The 13,868-nt window shown below is 54.4% G+C and overlaps 4 protein-coding genes across 5 annotated transcripts in view; all 4 read right to left on the bottom strand.

Annotated features, from left to right (window-relative positions):
* Positions 1 to 711: 711 nt before the first annotated feature.
* On the bottom strand, positions 712 to 2,372 carry ABB37_00637 (Bem46-like serine peptidase; the record flags this gene model as incomplete). The annotated part of the gene is made up of 1 exon (XM_015796918.1): positions 712 to 2,372. The coding sequence occupies exon 1, from the start codon at positions 1,948 to 1,950 to the stop codon at positions 712 to 714; it is 1,239 nt and encodes a 412-aa protein (XP_015664926.1). The 5' UTR covers positions 1,951 to 2,372.
* A 2,036-nt stretch (positions 2,373 to 4,408) lies between these two features.
* On the bottom strand, positions 4,409 to 6,028 carry ABB37_00636 (protein kinase A catalytic subunit; the record flags this gene model as incomplete). Of its 2 annotated transcripts, none has more annotated exons than XM_015796916.1 (1): positions 4,409 to 6,028. In XM_015796916.1, the coding sequence occupies exon 1, from the start codon at positions 5,537 to 5,539 to the stop codon at positions 4,409 to 4,411; it is 1,131 nt and encodes a 376-aa protein (XP_015664924.1). In that variant the 5' UTR covers positions 5,540 to 6,028. The 2 variants fall into 2 exon arrangements, with proteins under 2 accessions (XP_015664924.1, XP_015664925.1); XM_015796917.1 differs by having other exon boundaries at positions 4,409 to 5,963.
* A 783-nt stretch (positions 6,029 to 6,811) lies between these two features.
* Positions 6,812 to 11,749, bottom strand: ABB37_00635 (protein kinase putativeMAP kinase kinase-like protein; the record flags this gene model as incomplete). The annotated part of the gene is made up of 1 exon (XM_015796915.1): positions 6,812 to 11,749. The coding sequence occupies exon 1, from the start codon at positions 11,126 to 11,128 to the stop codon at positions 6,812 to 6,814; it is 4,317 nt and encodes a 1,438-aa protein (XP_015664923.1). The 5' UTR covers positions 11,129 to 11,749.
* A 747-nt stretch (positions 11,750 to 12,496) lies between these two features.
* The window catches only part of ABB37_00634 (putative mitochondrial mitochondrial carrier protein (MCP3)), a gene marked incomplete at its 3' end in the record, with an annotated part of 1,841 nt that continues 469 nt past the window's right edge, over positions 12,497 to 13,868 (bottom strand). The window contains exon 1 of the mRNA XM_015796914.1: positions 12,497 to 13,868. This exon is cut by the window's right edge and continues 469 nt beyond it. Coding sequence (XP_015664922.1) covers positions 12,497 to 13,606 — 1,110 coding nt within the window. The 5' untranslated portion in view covers positions 13,607 to 13,868.

Here is a 13,868-nt window from a genome sequence, read left to right as displayed (position 1 = left end):
ACGCCACCAAGGTGAACACAGGGAGTAAAGAAGAAGAAGGAAAAAAAGACTTCATCGAATATTCGTTGAACCTCGCTTAAGAAGTAATCGTCAGCTATCGTGCTTTCAACTTCTTTTTTAAAAGAAAAGTGGACCTCAGAAGTATAGCCGAACGAAAAAAAACGCCGCGAAAGTGTCATAAAGGAGGAGAACGGTGTGGCGCCGCGTCAAAGCAGTCCGGGTGGCGGACGGTGGTGAGAAGGAGTGGGGAGGGCGAGGGACATGTAATCCCTAACGAAGTCCAAAGGCGCGGAAAAGAGTCGCTGGCGGAGCAACAAAATAAGAATAAAACCAAGTGTGGAATAACAAAAAAAACCTTTCATCATTACGGTCGCGGAGCAAGCAGGAAAGACAAGTAGACAACAGTGAAAGCCCGTGCGACTTGTCCACTTCGCAAAAAAAAAGGGGCAACACAAGACGCGTTAGTGACGCAAAGAGACAACGTGGTTAGGAGTGAGGAATCCATAAGAGAGAGAAAGACAAATGGATCATATGCTAAAACTAGCGCTGCTCGAACAACAACAACAACAAAAGAAAAAGAAAACGCCAAATGTTGAAGAGTGTACCATTAGAACCAGCCTCTTATTAACTCCAACCAAGGAGCTGCAAAATAAAGCAGCGAAGCGCAAGTACGCAAGCTAGTCCTCTTTTTATTTTCCTTTCATGTTGTCGCTATATGACGCCGGAAGAACTACCTTGGTTCACATCGGCTAGAAACCTCTGAATTACATTCATGTATCCTGGCATCAGCGGCAGGTTGTTGTGCATGCCATGCTCGAACCCTTGAAAGCGCCGCAGCGGCACCGTCAGTTCGCCATTATCGCCGTCGCGCAGGCACTTCGTCGCCTCCTTGTACAGCCCACGCATCTGCTCCGGCGGCACGAGCTCGTCTTGCCCGCCCGATAAGAACAGCATCGGTGCGGCCACCTGCCGCACCTTCCGGATACTATGCCACCCAATGCGAAGGGCAAGCGGCTTTATATAATACTCAAACACACCCATCGCTAAGCCAGGGCAGCGCGAAACTAACCTCGCCAAGATGGGTCTGCCGAGCGCAGACGCCATGTCCCCGACCGAGGTGAAGGTGTTTTCAACAATGACAGCTTGAATGCGGCGTGCGTACTTCTCATTCGCGGCGAGGTGGATGGCGACGGCGCCGCCCAAGCTGGTGCCCATCACGACAATTCGGTCTCGCGGCACACGGTAATTCTGCCAGAGGTGGTCGAAGCAGGCCTGCGCGTCCAGCTCTAATCCGTCCTGTATCGGCTCCACGTCGTCGCTCAGGCCGAAGCCGCGGTAGTCCACCATCATCACGGCGCACCGCAGGTGTAGCACGAAGGCCTGCGCGAGAGAGAGCCGGTGACCGACGTTGCCGGCGTTTCCGTGAAAGTACAAGAGCACAAAAGGCGGCGCGGTGCCGCTGGACGGCGCGGCGGGGTGCACCGCACACGCGCCAGCACCGTCACTCCTCTCCCTGCTGTTGGCCGCCGTAACAGACGGAGGAGAAAGCTCATCGCTGCTATCGAGTGCGCCGCTGCCGCCACCGGGGATAGGCACGGAGACCTGCCCGGGCGCTCCCGCGGTTTGGGATAGCGCCGACGTCAGCGAGCTGTTGGAGTCTGCGCTGCTTGCCTTCTGCCCGTGTGACGCGGCGCTCGGCCACAGCATGAACCCCCGCAGCCGCACCTTGTCTGCCGTGAGGACCGTCACGCGTTCCGAGTTAGGCATCCCGAGTGCCACTGGATCCTCGCAGATCTCTCGACTCTCCGGTGGCATCTCTGGATAATAAAGCATTTGATTCTGCTGGCTGCGGAAACGGAAGCTGATGAGGTAGATGCCCATGGAGATGAAGACGATGACCAGACTGACGTACAGCGTCGCCGCCAAGACGAATCCACCAAAGCTCATCATTGCTCTCAGTGAGAGACCAAAAAAGAAGAGATCCTCAGCTATTTATGAAGAGAACTTTAAAAAGTTGACCCCCTCAGAAAAAAAAACGCTTCACGCTAAAGCGGGCAACATACCAAACGAAGAAAGGCACAAGAGTTTCACCGTCACGCAACAAAACAATGAGCTTTCGTTCCCAGTGTAAGTGGATAGTCCGTGAGAGGGTGTGGGTGAGTTTGGGTCAGCAATTCGCAACTTTTGCAGGCAAAAGGCTACAATAATCTACAGAACCGTAACGCTGTGCATGAGCTGGGAAGAAAAAAAAGAAACCAAGACTGGCGCAGGACGGTTACTCTATCCAAACTTTCTGGAGAACAAGATAAGAGACGTAAACAAATAAAGATACAGACGAACAACTCGCACGCAAGAACCGCAATAATTTACCTGTTGGTGTTTGCGTGCGAAGCGGACAGAAAACAGAAAACGCAAAGTTGACCACAGAAGGTCAGCGGATAAGAGGGGGATTTTTAAAGGGAAATTGGGTTCAATCTTTTCCTTTCGAGAGATGAGCAAGTTGAGTACCGTGATATGGAGCGCTTGCAGCTTTTAGACAGAAAGGAAAATGCACATGGAGTCCACCTCTAAGCGCTTCAATCTGTCGGTTTATTTGAGACTTCTGCTTACTGCGCAAACAAAGAAACGCTTCACATCAGTAGCTACGTTCGAGACAGCCGTTTCCTCAAAAGCTCTACCCCGCTCCTCACCTTTCCGTCCTTCGGTACTGATACATGCGTACTCACACACACACATACGCATCCAAGAACGAGTAGAAGCCATTATTACGGCGCAGTAAGCTTTTCTTCTCCTGCGCAGTTGGATCGCGTTTTGAGGAGAAGGAGCAGTTTCGGCTCCGTCTTTTTTGATGTTGAATGTGTCGTTTCATTTTCTTCGTTGCGCACGTGGGCGAGTTTGTACATCCGTGAAAACAATTGCCCGTCAACAATTGGCAGTCATGAGAAGCGAGGAAATGAGAACACGGGGTTTCCTACACACAAATACAAAGCTATATGGTCTACAAAAAAAAAAAACAGAAGAAATATCTTATTACGAGCTTCTGTCGGTTTCTTGTTGTTTGAAATTCGTCGTATGATTACTTTTGCGCTTTCTTTCTTTTTTACACCGTTCCACGCCATCACATCGATGCATCCCTCTCGGAATACAGTTTTCAAGCCGCCAACTATCAGCAGGATCACCTCTACATTGCTGCATTGGTGGGACAGGAACGAGAACAGCATAACTCCACACAGAACAATATATAATCAAAACAAGGTGCATCAACTGCCATAGAAAAAAAGGATCTACCGTTGCTCGTGACAAGTAAAGCAGAGCACTCACGCTCCAGCTCAATGAGTAACATTAGAAGAAAGAAACGACCCATTAAATAGAGAAAACAGAAACCCACGTACACATACATAGCTCAGCGGAAGACAAACACTACATAGAAACAAGAAATAAATCTTTTTCTTCAAATGAGGGAGGGTGATAAAAAGCACATACGTTCGCATCGACATCGATATATAGGCACACCACCTCACTTCAACTTCCATTGCTATTCACTCACGTTCAAGCGCAAATCTCTGAGCAGCGATGCGCTCTGTTTCGGAAGTGAAAACATATTCAAAAAACAGCAAAAAAAAAAACATACCTTTTAGAAGCTCTCGATATAAAGCAAGGAAAAAAACGGGTCGGATTTACTCCTAACGGGCATTTTGCCTGCCCCTTCCAATACCTGGCATTACACGCGGATGTAGTTTTTTCCTTTCCCTTCTCGTAAAAGAAAGAAGAGGGCCACCTGGCCACCGTGAGCCGAACTTGCAACACCAAATTTCCACCCACTCACACGACGTGGCACCTACGAGACTCAAATGAAAAGCGATAAAGCTGAATAACACGCACAGAGGGGAGGTGGGAACGACGGAGACAGCTGCGTGAATTCTCCAGACACACACACACACACACACACAGGCACTCTCCCGCAAAAGGAAAAAAACCACGTACGCACGGAAAGAAAGAAGTCTTGACATCTGCGTTCGTAAAGAGTCTGCTTTCACACTGCGAGATACCCCAGCACACCTCATTTTTCTCTGGGGCCCTACGGGGATCCACGTAACGAAGAAAAACAGTAATAATAGTAATAGTATTAATAATAATAAAGGGTGGAAGCGAGGGAAGAACAGAGGAGCATCAACAAATAGTTTACATCAGAAAGCCAAAAAAAAACGCGAATTTTGGCATTTGTGGCTGCCGTGCGGCAGCCAAGAGACACATAAACACACCTACACGCAAAACTTTAAGACGAAGCAAAATGGCGAAACGGGGAAAAAAAAGAAGCGGGTGTGAAAAAGAAAAACAACAAAGGAGAACTCGCTACGCACTTCGACCACATGAGCACCATTCCGTCAAACGAAGGTTTCGGAATACCTTAGAACTCTTTGAACTCTGCCTGCTGAACGGAGGTCAGCGCGGGCGTACGGTCCACGGGACTGTCCGGGTAGTTTTCGAAGTTGCTCGTGTCGCCAGCGCTCTTCACCTTCACAGGGATCGGCGCGGGGTAGTAGCGCGCGTACAGCTTGTCCCAGTTCGCCCCGTGGAAGTACGGGTGGTTCTTCACGTCCGCCGCACCGCCCTTCAACGTCCCCAGCCGCTTCGTGTGGTCCGTCTGCAGCAGCCCCTTCACAAGGTCGCGCGCACGCCCGTCGAACCAATTCGGAAACTTCAGTCGTCCAGAAAGAATCTTCTCGTAGATACGGAATGGCGTGTCGTCGTAGAACGGCGGATAGCCGGCAATGAATTCGTACAGCAGCACGCCCATGGTCCACCAGTCCACCGCCTTCCCGTGGCCCTTGCTTTGAATCACCTCCGGTGCAAGGTACTCTGGGGTCCCACACAGCGTGAACGTCCGGTTCGGCACCTTCTTCGCAAAGCCAAAGTCCGTCACCTTCACGTGTCCCTTGTTGTCCAGCAAAAGGTTCTCGGGCTTCAGGTCGCGATAGATCACGTCCAGCGAGTGCAGGTACTCGAAGGCCAACACAAGCTCCGCGTGATAGAACTTCGCCACATCGTTTGGAAACCGCCCAGCGGTACGCAGATGCGTGAACATCTCTCCGCCCATCACGAACTCCAACACAAAGTACACCTTCTTCTCGTCCTGGAAAGAGCACATCATGTTCACGATGAATGGGTGGCACAGCTCCATCAGAATCGTTTTCTCCTGGCTAAGGTGCTGCTGCTGCTTCATCTTGATGATCTCGCGCTTCTTCAGACACTTGATCGCGTAGTACTCGTCCGAGCCTTTGCGATGGGCCACGCGCACGCGACCAAAGGAGCCGGTGCCCAGCGTGCTTTTCAGCTCAAAGTCGCTCAGTTTCCAGCCCGACGTGTCGGGCTTCTCAAAAGTGTAGGTGGCCAGTTTCGGAGAGGACTTGCTGGACGTCTTTATCTGGTCAGGCAGCTTCGTCGATGCGGCCCCGGAAGAGGAGTCGTCTTCTTTGTGGTGGTGGCGGTTCTCCTGCGATGATCGCGCCGCCTCCTCATCCCTGCCTGAGCTTATCATTTTCAGAGAACAAGTGAAGGGGGAACCTGTTGTTGTTAGAGTATCTACCAAAAAAAAAAAAGATAAAAGAGATGGAGAAAGAGAGAGAAGACCGCTTTCTGTGAGTGAACGCACTAAACAATTTAAAAATGGGAAAAAAAACGTTCAATCGAAAGCACAAGAGATGCTATAAAACAAGAGAAGCCAAAAGAAGAAGAGAAGAGAAGCCTTTACATGAACTGGCAAAGGGGGAGGGGGGAACGTGCTGTTAGATGAAACGCGTTTGTGTGTATATGTTGGGTGGACGTTTGAGATTGTTTGGGGGTGTTTCTGTCTTATTATTAATCGATTCTTGCTTTGTTGTTCCACCTAGTTCTTTTCTCTATATTTCTTTTTTTTTCAGCAAATAATGTGAGCAAAGCCGCAACGCATTCAATGCTAAGCTGCGCCGCGAAAACAAGACGGGTGTGCGAGGCGAGCGAGCAAGTTGTTCAGGAGAACGGGTAAACTCAGAAAAAGAGAAATAACAATAATACAGTTCATTATGGAAAGAGTCAATGAGAGAGGAATACAATAGCGCCAGGAGGATGTTTGTACAGGGAAAAAAAAACAAGGAATGTACGCGCAGCAAACATGCGTCCGCAGCACAACAACTAGAAGTCAGCGGCGGAGGCGGAGTGTAAGGAATGTATATCCTATGCTGGAACTAAGACACCGCAACTAAGGGAGTGCGCTTTCGCTTCGTACATGCAGGATCATTGCGAAGCATTCATTGTTCGGCGACGGCTTTGTTTTTTATGTTGCTTTTGTTCTTCTTCTTTTTTATTTTCGCCTCTCCAGCATAAATGGTCCATTCAGCACACCGCTGAGGACAACAGACAGAGGAGCAAAACAGTTCGTCCAACGCTGTTCAACACACCGAAAACACACTAAAAATATATTTCCCCTAACTAAAAAGAAATACACAAGCAAATGCTTCCTCTGCAAAGACACCACGACAAACACGACAAGCATTCCAAACAGCCGCATGGCTGGCGTTGCAACCTGAAATAGAGGGGGAAAGGGAAAGATAGCCAAATCACAAATTATGAAGCGTGAAATAATAAGATTAGTAACAGTAACAGTAATAGTAATAATCTTAGGAGGAGGAGATAGAATATTAAAAGGTGGGGAGTAGAGTGCGTTCAGTTTTCCTTGCTGCGGCACAGAACGTGTTCTAGAACTCCAAGACGAAAGCCAGGAAAGCCAATACAAAAACCGAAGGGAAAAAGGGCCCAAAAGCTCGAATGGTGCTTAAACAATGTGGAAACCATCGCTAGCGTGGGCGAGGGCGATCTCCAGCTTGTCCTTGATCGTCTGCTTGTCGTTGTAGTCAGGCAGATCCAGCTGGTTCACGCAGCCGTGGCCCACTGGCAGCCGCTGCGCATCCGCGCACTTGAGCACCTTTATCTTCTTCATCGGCCCGTTCACCGGCACTGCGGCGGTGGCCGTGCACAGCTGAAGGAAGCGTCGCAGGTTGTTTTGCGACATGTCCAGCAACACTTCTTTCAGGAACTTCGGCGTGGTGGAGCTGCTGTCGAAGCCTTGAAACTCCAACGCGTCCACGATGATCTGGGCGGAGATGTGCAACTGCCCACACAGCAGTAGTAGCAGGTCGGAGGCGGAGAGCAGCTTCAGATGGTGCTCCAGCGACGGCTCACAGAAGAACCCCTTCTTCGTCGACTCGAGCGCAACGCGCCGCTTCTCGATCAAATCGAACTTGACGCGCAGAGCGATGTAGTCACCAACGTTTTCCGGGGTCAGGGTGGTGCTCGTGGTGTAGCGGTCCTCGGTTTGGGCCTGCAAAAACGACGCGGTGAAGTGGGAGAAGTCTAGCCCGACCGCCCCCAAATCCGCAGACGACAGCAGCCGCAGCCGCTTCAGCGAGCTGGCGATGGTAGGGTCGTACTCCTCGAGGTCGGCGAAGGAGGGCTCCGACTCGCACAGGAATTTCAGCACTGCAGAGCTCAGCTGAATCGGAATAGGGCGATTCTCAATGATGCTCTTCAGCAGCACTTTACCGAGCAGCAGAAAAAGGTCGGTGCCGATGCCGTCGGAGTCCGGGGCGGGCAGGTAGGGCACCGTGGAGAAGAGGGCTGAGGTGACTCTCGACTCATTGCGCGAGGCGGCGACAGCAGCAGCAGCAGCGGTAGGAGAGCCACCGGTACCACCTGGGGATCCCGCGTTGGTGCTCTCCACTCCATCATCCTCGTCTGCGCACACGAGCGCCTTCTTCACTGTGATGAGTTGGTCGTAGAAGAGGTTCAGCATCTCCGTCGTGAGGGCGCCCTCGTCGATGCCGGTCTCACCCTGGAAAACCACCATCATCGGCGAGATGATGTCGTCGTTGTCGATGTGCTGAAAGATGTCCCGCACCGACTCCACCATGTGGTTGCGGGAGACGGAGACGAGCACCTTCTGCGGGTGCACGCGGCGCATCGCGTGGATGTACGACCGCACCGCGTCAATCCTCTCATCACTCTTGGCGAGCGCGCTGCTGTCTTGGTTTCTGTTCACAGAGCTGAGGCTGGAGCTGAAGTAGGGGTGGGCCAGAAGGTCGTAGGCCGTCGCGCGGTCCGCCGGGTTCGCGACCAGCGTATACGAAATCGCTTCCGCCAGCTTCTCATCCCCGCCCACCAACTTCGCCGGGACTTCGATGCGCTGCTGATCTGGCATCAGAAGCGGCAGCGTCGGCTTGCCCAGCGCCGGGTCGTGGAAGAAGGCGTTCTGCATCGACACCTCCAACATGGTCACACCTAACGCCCACATGTCGGACAAGCAAGTGGACTTCGACTTTTTCGAGACGGGGTCTCTCAGGAGCTGCTCCGGCGCCATGTACTGCATCGTGCCGGTGATGCCGGCGCCGGTGTTCGTGTTGGTCACTGTCGTGGTCAACGTGATGTCCGCCACACCCAGCGGGCCGTGGTCCTTCGCGATGCCGAAGTCGGAGATGACTGGCCGGCCGTCATCGGCGATCATGATGTTCGACGGCTTAATATCCGCGTGGACGATGCCGCGCTCGTGCAGGTAGGCGACACCGCTTGCGAGCTGGCGAAACATGTCCTGCACCGTCACCCACGACATCGGCTCCTCCTTCCCGAGCTGCGTCCGCAGGCTACCACGGTGATAGTAGGGCAGCAGGATGTAGGCGAAAGGACCGTCGAAGAAGACACCCTTAATGCGAATAATGTTTGGATGATTGCACCCCGCTACGATGTTCACCTCACGCTGGAAGCGACGGCGGGTGTCGTCGTCGTCGATGGAGATCTCTTTGATCGCCACGTGCTCGCCGCGCCGCACGGCGTGGTACACCTTGCTGTTCACCGTGGACGACAGCGTGGACACGATCTGGAAGTCGGAGAAAGACAGGTTCTGCCACAGCCCGCTACCCTTCACAAGGCGCAGGATGCGGGAGCCGTTCGCCATCGACTTCCACGCCAGTTCCGGGTGGTCCTGCTCGACCAGCTCCATAATACGCCGCTGGACCGCCTTTTGCTTCTCATGCACCTGCGCGATCTGCTGCTGGAGGCCTTTCGCTTGAAACTGAAGCGCCTGGATCTTGTTCGCGGGCTCGTCGCGCACTTTGAACCACTCCACTTCCGCCTGCAGCTGAATGCGCTGCCGCTCCCGCAAAAGCCGTTGCTGCTCGAGCTGCGCTTCCTCATCCAGCAGGCGATCACCCTCGCGCAGGGTCTTGCCAAAAGCGATCTTGTCCGCTTTGATGCGGCTGACGATCGTGCTCACCTGGTCGAGCGCCTGCAGCCGCCCATCGGACAGCTCCTTCGTCGACGTCTGCGCCACCTGACGCGCGTGCAGCTCCAACTCCACGTTCAGCCGCGTCGCCTCCTCCAGCAGGGGAACGACCTCCTTCATGGCCGCCGCCTCCGCCCGCATCGCCTGCTCAAGCACCTGGGCGGCCGCATCCGTCGCGGCGAAGCACTTTTGAGCCTTGCACACCGCCTCCTGAATTACGTCTCGGCGGCGCAGCAGATTCTTAAGCTCGGCGCCTGCGCTGGGGCTGGTGGCCGTGGCCGGAACCTTTTCCTCCGTCGTCAGAGGAGACGCTGAGAGCGCACCGGCCACGTGCGCTGCGCTGACGGACGCGTCAACGGGCGACGGCACCATTGCTGTCTCCTCTTCCGCAGCTTTGCGGACTTTCGGCGCCGCTTCTCTTTGCCCTTCCTCGCCTCGCTCAGCATTCGCCTCCGCCGGGGCTGCGACATCGGGTGGGGTGGGCGGGGGAGGTGGTGGTGGTGGTGTAGCGGCCGGCGAGACCGCTGACGATGTGCCGGTCGGCGAGGGCCGCCCCACCGGTCCAAACTTGCTGAAGAACTTTTGCTCCTCCTTTGCGATTTTCTTCAGCTGCTCGATAGCGGTCTCGACGTGGTCGGCAGTGTCCCACAGCTTGTTCAGAGTCGAATCGCGGTTCCGCTTCGCCTCGCAGTAGCCGTTGCTGTCTTGCTGATGCACCGCTTTGCGCAACGCTGCCTGCCTCTCCTCGGCCTCCTTCGCCAGCGAGGACAGCTCACTGGACGTCGCAACGCTCATGAGCTGCTTGATCTGGGAGGAGCGCTCGCCGCACTCCACAATGTCGGCCTGCGCCTTGTGCATCGCAGTGTACTGTTCCGCCTGCTCGCGGCGCGCCGCGGTATCGTGAACGTCGCGCTCTAGCTCGTGGAAGTCGACCTTCGCCGTGCTGAGCGACGTCGACGCGTCGCTGAGGGTGGGGTGTGCCGGCCACTGCGAGCGCGTCCCCGCGACGCCGGCCGGGGCAGGGCTGCCAGCACTGCCGAAAGGAGAGCCGCACGAGTCAGCGGAGCCCAGCAGGAGGGGCGTCGCCGGCGCCCGCGCGATCTTCGACTCGCACTTCGCGATGGACACCCGAATCGCCTCCCTGTTCGCCTCCGGTGCGACCGCCCACGCCTTCCGCAGATTCTCCATTGCGTGCTGGAAGTCGTTCATCGCCATCTGCGCCATCCCCAGACGATAGTAACCCTTGAAGAACCTGCCGTTGAGGCGAATTGCGTCCGCGGCGTCCGCGGCGGCCCTTTCGTACTCCCTCAGTCTAAAATACGCAAACGACCGATTTGAGTAGTTGAACTCCGAGTCGGGGTCAACGTCGATGGCTTGTGTGTAGTAGCGCACCGCATCGTTGTACCGGCCTGCCTTGAAGGCCTCGTTGCCTTCCTCACGCAGTCGCGTGCCGTCGAGGTTGGGGCTGCCGGTGGCGGAAAAGTGCATCGGCATCCGCTGCTGCTCCCGCTGGATCCACACCATCGGCGGCACCCCTCCGCTGTACACGTTGCCGGGCGAGGCGAGCTGCGCGTCGTGCTCCGTCGGCGAGGTCCCCCCGCTTCGCTGCGCCGCATTGGCAGCGAAGGTGCCTCCGTGGGCGCCGCCGCCCATCATCATGCCGGGGCCCATGGCGCTCAGCATGGAAAGCGGGTTCACGCCTTGGCTGCCGTCGGTGCTGATGGTGAACATCGTCGGTGTGCCGCTGCCGCCTCTGCCATCGCCGCCTTGCAGCATCATGCTCCGCAGCAGCGCCTCTAGTGGGTTTCCTGAGCTCATTCCGGGCACGTGACGGTGGCTAAAAGCTACAGGCGCGGCTTCTGTTCGTGCACGGCGGACTCCGCCTTCTAGCAGGTGAAGGATTGAAACGAGAAATGTGTATGTCAGCCGAACTCAACTCAGCCAGCGGCGGCCGGTAACAATAGTGCGTAAAGAGGGAAAACGTTGGGACTGACTTCCAGGCAATCGGTGCGTGTCTTTTGAAGGTGAGAAACAGATGTATTAGAAAAAGGCGAGCTTGTGGATTTAGTGCTTTGTCGACGCGTTTGAGAGCGTTTTCTGCTTTGCTCTCTGTCCACCTAAAGAGAGAATGAGAGAGAGAGGGGCAAAGACACTGGAACCGGTCCCAAGAACACAATAAAAAGATTCTTATAGAAAGGAGTACGAAGTGATCCCTCTCGCCTTCCTGCTGACGGGGAATAAATATCAAAAAGAAGCGAGAAAGAGGAGAAAGAAGCACCACGAGAAATCTACGGCGACTCGCTATCTGATACTCTCAACAAACCACCTTTTCCGAGAAAATATTCTATATATTTGCAGAATGAAAAAAATGTGGTGAGTAAATAGGTATTTTTGTGACTACTTCCGTATGTTCTACAAGGGCAAAATAGACGTTCTTCTATGGAGCATACATTGAGGGGGAAATGGTGAGGAAGTGAAAAAGAAAAGAAGAGAGACGACATGAGAAGAGAGTTAGTGATGACGGCATACGAATTGAAGCGCATACAACACAAATTTTTCGATGTGCATTCTTAAGAGAGTAAGGCCACACCCAGGGGTACACGCAATTTGCGGTCCCTCTGAGAATAAGAAGAAAACAAAGGAGATGAACACCTTTTAGAGAAAAGCGTTGCGAGGAACCTTCGGCCTTCTTGCCAAAGGGGAAGAAAGGCATACGGCCCTGCTCCATTTTGTATTATTATTTTTTCTATGCCAGTTTCTTTCAAAAACAAAGGCAAAGAGCACAATGCTTTACACATTAACAGGAAAAAACGGTAATTGCCATAAGTACCGCAGAAAGAAATTCATACAAGTACAAAACGCAGTAATGAAGAGAGGCGGAGAAGCATTCATGTTTCTTGCTTGTTTGTTTGCTTTTTACCGCAATGCAACAGTAAGGATAACAAGTGTTGTACTCCCCCCTTCTCTCGCAACGCCTTTCACTGACCTCAAACGCGGACGGAGAAAGAAAAAAGGAACAGCGACAATCTCATTATTTATTACGGTTACATCACGGCGAGAATTACAGAGAGACATGGAAGTGCTTACTGACTAGGCCAAGTGCCAAAGCACAACGCTTCCTCCTCCACAGGTGTTGTCTCCTTCATTTTTCTTTTCGTTATTATTGACCCTTTGCAGCCTTGCGACTCACATTAACTTTGACTTGAGCAGCTCAAAGAAACCCATTGTGAGCGCCGCGTTGGGCGCGGTGGACGCAATGCGAGAGCCAACCCCCTTCCAAAGCGCGCACACACCCTCCGCCTTCGCCATCTGCGCCAGTCCGTCACGCAGACCCTCGTAGCGGTACGCGTATAGAGACGAGGACATCGGCGCCCCAGCAGCAGCAGCAGCTTGGCGGCACAGCACGGTCCGCTGCACCTGCAGACGCGTCTTCACCAGCTCCAAGGGATTCGTGCACAAGGAAGCGACAACGTTGCCGCCGGCCCCGGCGCCGAGTGCCACCGCAAACTTCGCCGAGGAGGAGGGGAGTGGCGCCCCGTCAGTGCCACGCACTCGATGGCTACCCTGGAAGAGAGAGGACGCGCCGTAGCAAGCCTCCAGCACGCTCGTGAAGTACTCGTAGAAGACAAAGTACACCGCTGAAAAGGGGCCGAAGCTGCTCAGGGTGGACCAGTAGCCCTTGTACAACCCGCGCAGACCCTCATTGGTGAGGATGCGCCGCAAGGCGTCGACGCTGCCTGTGTAGCGCGCCCGCAAGGTCGGTGGCTGCGACTGCAGCCGCTCCTTTGCCACATCAATCGGCACCCACACAACGCAGCTCACCGTCTCCGCAGCTAAGCCGCATACAAAGAAGCGCACACCGGCGGGTGCGCTGGCCGCGACGGTGCGGAGGGACTCCACAACAGCCGTCGAGACAGCAGGACCGTCACCGCTGCGACTGCTCTCGCTCGTGGCGGCATCCTTCGTTCGTTTCGCATCCCCGAAGGCCTTCCACGACGTGCTACAACGATCGTACGTGGTGAGGTAGAGAGCAACTCCCGGCGCGGAGCCGACGGCGGCCACGCCCACGCCGCGGTAAAACCCTGTGATGCCCTCGCGGACCCAGATGGATCTGGCCGAGCTGATAAACGAGGAACGCGGCGCCTCCTGCAGGACGGCAGCAGCGGACGGTCTAGCAGCAGGCCTGACGTCGTGCTCTCCTGCAAAGCCGGTGAAAGCGACTGTTTTGACCGTGTCCAGAGGATGGCAGAGGACACGCGCGCAGATCCCGGCAACGGCGGAGCACGCTACCTCCATCTCGCAGAGAGAAATACGGCGTGCGACGTCCGGCACTGGTGTCACACGTCCACCGCTACACGGGGAGGGGAGGGAAAACAGAAAAAATGAAGCGAGAGAGCAACCGCGGCGCGTACTTTACGAGTGTTGATGAGAGGTAGGAGAGAACATGTGGAGACGAAAGAGGCGCAGAAGGAGAAGAAGAGATGCACAACAACGTGACGGGGTGAGCTCCACAAGATAGAATTGGTTTGAAGCAGAAGTGTGTGTGTGTGGTGGGGGT

The sequence above is a fragment of the Leptomonas pyrrhocoris genome (genome assembly GCF_001293395.1).
Source record: "Leptomonas pyrrhocoris isolate H10 chromosome Unknown, whole genome shotgun sequence".
Lineage (NCBI taxonomy): Eukaryota > Euglenozoa > Kinetoplastea > Trypanosomatida > Trypanosomatidae > Leptomonas > Leptomonas pyrrhocoris.
This window is presented reverse-complemented; position numbering and strand designations above follow the sequence as displayed.